At 35.2% G+C, this 8961-nt stretch overlaps 1 protein-coding gene across 1 annotated transcript in view; it reads right to left on the bottom strand.

The window, feature by feature from the left end:
• Positions 1 to 3275: 3275 nt before the first annotated feature.
• LOC107752914 (uncharacterized) overlaps positions 3276 to 8961 on the bottom strand; it is a gene marked incomplete at its 5' end in the record, with an annotated part of 12577 nt that continues 6891 nt past the window's right edge. Inside the window, 5 exons of the mRNA XM_016568987.1 lie at positions 3276 to 3316; positions 4325 to 4442; positions 4726 to 4885; positions 4975 to 5189; positions 5289 to 5336. Of these exons, the coding sequence (XP_016424473.1) occupies positions 4339 to 4442; positions 4726 to 4885; positions 4975 to 5189; positions 5289 to 5336 (527 nt within the window). The remainder of the gene's footprint in view (positions 3317 to 4324; positions 4443 to 4725; positions 4886 to 4974; positions 5190 to 5288; positions 5337 to 8961) is intronic.

Raw genomic sequence — 8961 nt, 5'->3', positions numbered from 1 at the left:
CTAAGATAGCTGTAAGTGAATCAATAACCAAAACTGATAGGGCTCTTGGTTTACAATTTTCCCTATTACTGACACAATAACTGTACTCGTGAGCATTTTATCAGAAAAATATTCCATACCTTTTCATACCAAAACATACCATTACATCAACCACCAAAACAGAGACTAATTTCCAGAAACTATAAACAGCATTCACCGCTTTTTCTGTTAAACCACATTTGCCTGCTCAAAATCGAACACGCATATCAGCTTACACAGCAATTTTGCAATGTGTGCTCATTTAGAAAGCACTGGCATACAACATTTTTTGGTCAACAAAAAAAATGTCAACATGGTTATTGCCGACAATGCCGTTTACTAGAAAAATGTAGGCAACAAAAATGAACATGAAGGTATATTTCAATGAATTAACCAAATTAGTATTTCAAACCACCCTGAACACTGCAGTCAAAACTACAGATGAAAAACATTTCCGCAAGCACGTGAGCGAGCATAACCAGGGCAGTCATGCTGACAAATGTCAGTTTCCACTGCATGCAGAGCACAAATTTCTTCACCGATGACCACAATATCCTTGGAAAATATTTTTGTACCTTTTTAGTTTACGTTATTCAGCTCAGTTGAATTTAGAATGCATTTTATAGTGCAATTTGAGTTGTTTAATGTTACTAAATAACCAGTTTTATTCTACTCAATTTGGATTCAGTTTGCAACGGTCAAAGTAAACATGAATGTGTTTTTGAATAGTCCAAAAATTTTTGTCATGCATGAGGTTTGCACAGATCAGTATGAGGTTTTGTTTTTACGTTTTATAGTATTAGGAAAAAAGTGCCTCGCTTCGGAAAATGTCACTTTGTTAAGCATTAAAGGGGTCATATGATGCTATTTTAAAGATCATTATTTTGGAGCCGTTTTAGGTAGGCGTGGCTGACTCTTTAACTTTTATAAAGAATATCTCTTTGGATTTGAGACTTTAGTCTTTGCAACTTTACAGATCTTCTTTATGCACCAAGAGCTTGTAACACTCCAAAGAGAAAGGAAAACTTGAAATCGCATCATGTGACCCCTTTAAGATGACAACAACTCAGCGCCGTCATTAACTAGTGTGTTTCCACCAGGAAGTAAATGCTGCATCATTGGTAAGTTGATCTAGGTGCAGTGGTTCTGTGCTGTGATAGCGCTAAGAGGCCAGACGGCATCAGACCTACATTGATGCCGTGTGCCGCTGCAGATTGAGTAGGACTGGGCCCCAGCTGCAGCAGCAGGTTACATGTGCCAGTCTCTGACAGTCTTCTCAATCCAAGCCCACCGCGCGGCGCCGTCACTCCGCCTCGCCTGCGGGTGGAGATCAGGCCGCCACGCTGCGCAGGTGAGCTCTGCACAGAGGCTCCGCTAAACTGCGCAGCCTGCGAGGCCCCGCTAAACTGCGCAGCCTGCGAGGCCATCAGACAGGCTTGTAATTTGCGTTTGGCACGCCAGCGGGCCACTCGAAGACGAGTCTTTTCCCTCCGTTCCCTTACCAAGTCTGCAAGCAGAGCCTGCGGTAGAGTCTGCTCCAGCTCACGCCGTCGGTTTGTATTACGGCCTCTCAGAGTTCGGCTGCGTTTGTATTCTTCATACAGATTCAGGTCCTTACGTCTCGGACGCACCTGCTTTTGGACCCCTGCCACAGACAGCTGAGAATCGTCATCTAAATACAGCCAGGGAAGAGAGAGATTACATATATTAATACAAATATTCAGTATTTTAACTAAATATTGAGGCATTTCACAGAAGTAGAAAGTGATGATTTAAAACACCTTTACTGTTTTATATGATGTTAATTTGATGCATTTATGAATTTATACCAAAATTGTTATCGTTAACTAAAACTATTACTAAAACCATAAAAATGTATTTAAATAAACATTAACTGAAATTAAATAAAATATTTTTTTAATATTTCATTTCAGCTAGTTGCCAAAGCAATATTTCCAATTTTCTTTTCTTTTATTGATTTTATAAGTTTCATTTATTTTATACTAAAATAACTAAACTTGAAATAAAAAATAATTTAAAAAAAAATAGAAATATTAAAAAACTCAAAAACTATAAAAGTATATCAATGAAAATATTTGACCCAAGCCAACTGAGGCCCATCTCAAAACTGTGAGATTTCAAGAAAGAGCTAAAAAGGTAAACTAGACTGAAACACCTCTAAACCTTATGGGATGCACACAGTGAAATATTACAGAAGCCTTTGTTTATTTTAACACATTAATAAACGGCCAGTGTTTACTCTTAAGACAATGCCACATGCCAAGTCACAGGGTGGCACAAAAGATCACTTTAAAGCTTTTTGTATGAAACTCATGAACCGGCAGATCAGTTGCGATTCCGTGCATGACGCAGCTTCGACGCGTGGTGAAATCATGGTTTCTAATGTTACACATGTCAGCTTTTTCCTCTCCTCAAAACGGTTTTGGCTGCTTACTGCAACATCACATCCTGTCAGTTTCCTGATAACCGGTAACCCTGAGTATCTTCTTATCAATGTTTGCTGAGCAAGTTCCATATACACTATTGGCCAAGATATAAATTTTTAGAGTGCATTTGGTTTTACACTGTAACCTGACATGTAATTTATAGCTTTATCACATTTTCTAATATCACATTAATTTAAGGATTACATGTAATATTTGTACTGTCCACACCACAGGACAATTTAAAACTAGTTAAAGCGTTTAAAATGTTTTTTTTAAAAATCTTTAAATTCTAAACATTTTTACTTAAAAACAAGAAACTGACGATGCACTCAGAAAAAAAGGTACAACTGTTATCACTTTAAAATGCACCATTAATGTACCATGCATGTAAAATGTACCATTTAGGTACATATATGTACACTTTAGGAATTAATGTACTTTTATGCACAAAAACAATATAAACAAAAACTCTCAGGAATGGATGTCCTGTGTGCCTGAGCTTTTGAGGTGGGAAAAAATACTTTATTTAGTTCTTTATTTTATGAAAATGTTACTGCTTTTTCCACCTCAGGCCCAAAATAAAAACAAGTTATTTTATGTTGTCCATTGAATTTACTGATTACTTCAGATACAGACAATTTAACACTAGTTAAAGAAAAAAAATCTTAAAGCTAGTTTAAGATTTTTTTTGTTGCTTTTTTTTTTTTAATCCAAAAAAAAAAATCTTAACTTTCTTAAATTACGGCCTCTCAGAGTTCGGCTGAGTTTGTATTCTTCATACAGATTCAGGTCCTTACGTCTCGGACGCACCTGCTTTTGGACCCCTGCCACAGACAGCTGAGAATCGTCATCTAAATACAGCCAGGGAAGAGAGAGATTACATATATTAATACAAATATTCAGTATTTTAACTAAATATTGAGGCATTTCACAGAAGTAGAAAGTGATGATTTAAAACACCTTTACTGTTTTATATGATGTTAATTTGATGCATTTATGAATTTATACCAAAATTGTTATCGTTAACTAAAACTATTACTAAAACCATAAAAATGTATTTAAATAAACATTAACTGAAATTAAATAAAATATTTTTTTAATATTTCATTTCAGCTAGTTGCCAAAGCAATATTTCCAATTTTCTTTTATTTTATTGATTTTATAAGTTTCATTTATTTTATACTAAAATAACTAAACTTGAAATAAAAAATAATTTAAATATTTCATTTCAGCTAGTTGCCAAAGCAATATTTCCAATTTTCTTTTCTTTTATTGATTTTATAAGTTTCATTTATTTTATACTAAAATAACTAAACTTGAAATAAAAAATAATTTTAAAAAAAATAGAAATATTAAAAAACTCAAAAACTATAAAAGTATATCAATGAAAATATTTGACCCAAGCCAACTGAGGCCCATCTCAAAACTGTGAGATTTCAAGAAAGAGCTAAAAAGGTAAACTAGACTGAAACACCTCTAAACCTTATGGGATGCACACAGTGAAATATTACAGAAGCCTTTGTTTATTTTAACACATTAATAAACGGCCAGTGTTTACTCTTAAGACAATGCCACATGCCAAGTCACAGGGTGGCACAAAAGATCACTTTAAAGCTTTTTGTATGAAACTCATGAACCGGCAGATCAGTTGCGATTCCGTGCATGACGCAGCTTAAAATCCTTGTTGATAAAAAAAAAAAAAAACCTGACACTGACCATGGACATGTTAATAACCCTATTCCAACTACTCTAAATCATTTCGACTTCTGAACAACAGTTTAAGGAATTATTAAATTATTTATTTAACAGTATGAAATACAGTCATTCTCTGTACAAGCAATGTAATATACAAAACTGACATTTTTACAACAGATTAGGAGGATGTCCTCCCTGGAGCCAAACGCAGGTAATCTTTGATACATTTCTCTGCCTCCGCTTCTGTGGGAGCCAAGAGGACACTGTTCCTCATAGCTGCAGCTGTGTGTTAAAAAGATCAAATTACTAGTTTACCAAGAAGCAAATCAACCTTTTTATTTCATTTATTACTGAACATAATATTACTGAACTAGAGCGGACAGGCCTGACTGTGCATATGTATGCAATTGTAACATTTTAGTGAGCACAAGTAGAAGTTTTTGAGCAATTCCTTTTAAATTTTAAAATTAAAATATATTCACATGCGATTTGACTGAGATATGTAATTACAACAACAACTATAATACTTTTATCCATAAAAGTATTCCATTCGTTTTGGATATACCTATTATTAGTGCTCCGATATTTGTCTTTCTTAAGCCTCGCTTGTCTCCCCGTCCGCACCAGTTGAGCTGTTTGGCCACATTGGAAGCAAAAACTTTGGTGCAAATTCTCCATATGGTCTTTTTCATAGTTTGACCTCCACTAACAGACAATATGTTCACCTAAACAGAAATTAAATATAGATTATAAATAAAAGTTCTTCCAAAATTTCAGTCACTTCTTTTAATTCCATAATTCCAAAGAATCTTACCAATTTTTGCATCGTCCCTCTATCCATAAGTCTTTGCTCCAATCGGTCAAGATCCCCCATTGTCATCAAAGGCAAGACACAATCCTCTTCCTCATCCTCTATTTGCAGTGGAGGCACAAAGCACCTGTTCCCCACAAGACACTGAACCAGTGCAGTCAGATGATTGATTTTCCAGTCCATTTCTCCCTGTGACTCAAGAATAGCCCTCTCTGCAACTGTAATACCACAGGTGATTTAGCAGGGGGCTTCCACTTGTAAAACAGTAAACATTTAAAAATGTGAGTTTAATTGTGTGATAAAATTATTAAACTTACCTGTACATTGATTATTTTCAAAACTCCCTGGACTCACATCTGACATAGCTGTAAAAACAAATGTACAAACATTCAAACTTCGTTTGTTAACAGTAATACATTTCAGAAAAAAAAACAAAAACTAAAAAGCAAAATGCAAAAAAAAATTTTTTTTAGAAACAAATAAATAAAAATTTAACAAAATGGATCTGTTATTTACCTTTTTTTTCTGTGTAAGAATACTTTCACTATGCATTAAAGGCATTTTTGTAAACAAAGAAAATTAAAAAATTTTAATCTGTTAATTTCCCCCCTTATATGTACTTATAAGTACAAGCTAGAAACATCCCCTTATTCTTAAAGTATTATTAGATTTAGGTTAAAGTTGTGTCCCCGGGTATTTCAACCCTTTTGCCATCATAACTCTCTATTTATTTTATTTAAATGTGCTATAGGTCATAGAATTATGTCTATATTGCAACACCATTGTTCATGAAGTAAACTGTGCAAGGACGTGTCTTTTTTATAATTTTGTATGTTTCTCAGTTGGGACCAACTTTAATATTTCAACCCTGTTACCATTTTGTACAGCAAACAACTCATTGAAAACTGAGTATTTGTTGAATGTAGGTCTCCACATTTAATTCTTCTTTAAATAAGGATCTAGTGTCATGTTCTTTACCTGTCTAACTGAACTGTGCAACTGTCAACCCTGTTACAGTCAACCCTGTTACCTTTACAACAATTTTCCCAAACCTAATTCTTGAAACAGTATATTATTGTGAATATAAAAACACTATTCTGTCTGACAGAATGTTTAAAAATGTAGAGGAATTTACTTTGGAAATGAAGAAGTGCAAACAAAAGTTTTGTGTTAAACCCATGACTGTCAGTGCAGTAATCAGAAGTCTTCATATGTCAGAGTGATCTTTAAAGTTCAAGTAAAGCAGCTAGACTCACCTGTTCATGTTGATGCATTTGTCTTGTGATCCCCATCATGGAATGACTTGCGATGTGTAATAATCATGAACAGCCATGCAGTGGGGGAAAAAAAAAAATGTTTGTTTCTTCAAATACAGTAATTGTTTTTAATTCTGACAATATGTGTATTTTATGACAAAATTCAAACATGAACATTAACTAGAAAGGATCATCAGTCTCACTGTGTTAAAAAAAGTTGATCTGGGCCGTGTTGTAAAAAACGTAAATTTAATAATGAAACTTTTATTTTTATGATTGTTTGAATGATCATTATTTCATGAAAATGTTTTTGCTGATCTAAGGAATATTTTTCCCACCTCAGGCTAAAGAGTTATATTTATTTCATGTTATTTATTTTTTTTAAACGTGATTCAGTATTCTACATATTCAGTAAAGTCAGGTATAAAATTATTGTAATTTACTGATTACCTCAGATACAGTACACTAAATACACAGAATATTACAAAAACAGTGATGGAAAAGAAGTAACAGGGTTGAATGCAATTCAACAGGGTTGAAAATGATAACAGGGTTGAAGTGGCTACTGTTGGTGCAATATACATTAATTGATTCAATCATTCATCCATTTATTTACACATTAACAGCTCATTTACATAGTAACTAAGAGTATAATACAAAAAATACAAAGAGTAAAATTCATTTAGAATGGCACACAGATCTTTGTGAATTGAAATATGTCAAGATGCCACAGGGTTCAGTGAAGGTTAAGGTCCATCATAAACAAAATCTCGCACTCATGGATTACCCCAATCAATCTCAGCCATCCCTCTCTCTCTTTCAGTTACAACTGAAATATTGTTCAGCTCATTGACTTGGTCACAAGTCATCTGGTGGAGCCTCAATGTTGTTGGACTCAAGTGCTTCTCAAGTGCTTTGTCGACCAGCCCGCTTTTAAGGCTATTCTGGCCTCGATAAGGGCCCTGATGAGTTTCCATGCACCTGGGATGTCCTGACCCTGACTTATCAGTCTGTCTGTCATCCTCTTCAGGGTTGCAGCAACACCATCAGACTGGGTTCAAGATTGTCTGGAGGGGAAGCAATTAATTTGAAAAACCTCTTCTGTCGTTCTTTGGCCTCTCTCCACTGCTTGCGCCTCCATCGCTGAGCCTTCTCACACAGGTCACCAATTCTCTTCTTTTTCCCTGTCTCAACATCTCTTCTCCACCTCTCTCGCTCACTCCTGAGGTACTTTTCCCTACGTACCGGGTCAGCATCCCTTCTCGCCCTGTACTCTCTCTGTTTTGCAGCAGCTGTTTTTGCCATTACTGTGTCTGAAAAAGGAATCCAATATGAAGACTTGCTCAGCTTCTCCAGATTCCAAATGAATAGATTCTTTTAAAACTCAGCATCACTTGATCATATGTATGAATTCACCACATTTATAAGTTGCGAGTTGAATTATATTTCCTGATGTCAATTCATGACGCTTTTGTATGTACTGACTGTACGATTTCACAAAAATGTAGATATAATGACCTTTTCAACCATGTAATGACCATAATTCTGAATTACATTTAGAAATGTTTCAGGATCAAATGCTACAGGGTTGAAGTTCTTTGTAAAATGACTTACTACAGCATCAGTGTCACTGCAATACTTGAAATTATTCAGACCCGATTACTGAGCTTTAAAATATTGATCTTGGAGAAAAACAATAAACAAAAAGAAAAAACAGGTAAGGTACAGTTCATGTGGATTGCAGTAACTTTGCAATTTGTATGAAAACAATATAGTCCAAGTTCATGAAGTTTATCACTGCTGCTTGTCTCTGTAGAAACTGCCTTCAGAAAGTGACTTGCACTATTTGCATCTCTTTTGTAACATATCCATGGCAAGCTTTGATAATAAAAACCATGAGTACAAGTGAAGATAACCATGCTTTCCATTTCTTGTGCCTTCTCTTCTCTTTCTACAGTGGTAAACTGCTGTTAGCCCTCACAGACCTCAGTTTAGTGTCAAATACCATGTGCAAAGTGGTCTGCTGATGCAGGGTTAGGACCACGTAATCAAAACCTAGCAGGCACGTGCAGAGGGTGGTGCGATGGGTACTTGATGCCCAAAGTGCCCTTTTGTCAAGGCAATTTTTTTTTTTTGTAATTAAACGCCATTTTGTGAAGGCCTGCCCAATCTAACTATTAGTAAAATGAATTAATTATAATTTAGTCGTAAATAAAATTATCCACATGATTATGACCTTTCACCTGACAATCTCATCAGGGATTATCTTTCACGTTCAGACACCTTTAATGTAGTGCACTACCAGGATGCCTTCATAACGTCCACGGCTGCCGGTAAGTGCAGTTCTCAGCGGAGCGGCCCCATTTTTTTTTTTTTTTTTTAAATCACAGAATAAAGCAGGACATTTTATAGTTTCTATAGGCTACTATATGATGTCAATCAGTACTGATTCATAAAGTTTATTTATTACCTGGAGATAACTTGAAAAACACACATAAACCGTATAATTTCGCAATCGTGTGTTTATTGTCTTCACGTTTTTTCCTGCTTTTTATTAAGCTCAGCTACAGCAATAGCCGGATGCTTTTGTCCATATTAGGGTTTCCTGCATGTCATAAGTCATTCCTTCTATGAGTCTGTTTTGGACTTTCTGCACGAGAGCGCCCTCCGGCTTCGAGTATGAATTAAACATACACTGCATGAGAGTGTTGAGCGCTCCAGATATTCACTTCTC

Source organism: Sinocyclocheilus rhinocerous, unplaced genomic scaffold, assembly GCF_001515625.1.
Source record: "Sinocyclocheilus rhinocerous isolate Xijiao unplaced genomic scaffold, SAMN03320098_v1.1 scaffold1252, whole genome shotgun sequence".
Lineage (NCBI taxonomy): Eukaryota > Metazoa > Chordata > Actinopteri > Cypriniformes > Cyprinidae > Sinocyclocheilus > Sinocyclocheilus rhinocerous.
This window is presented reverse-complemented; position numbering and strand designations above follow the sequence as displayed.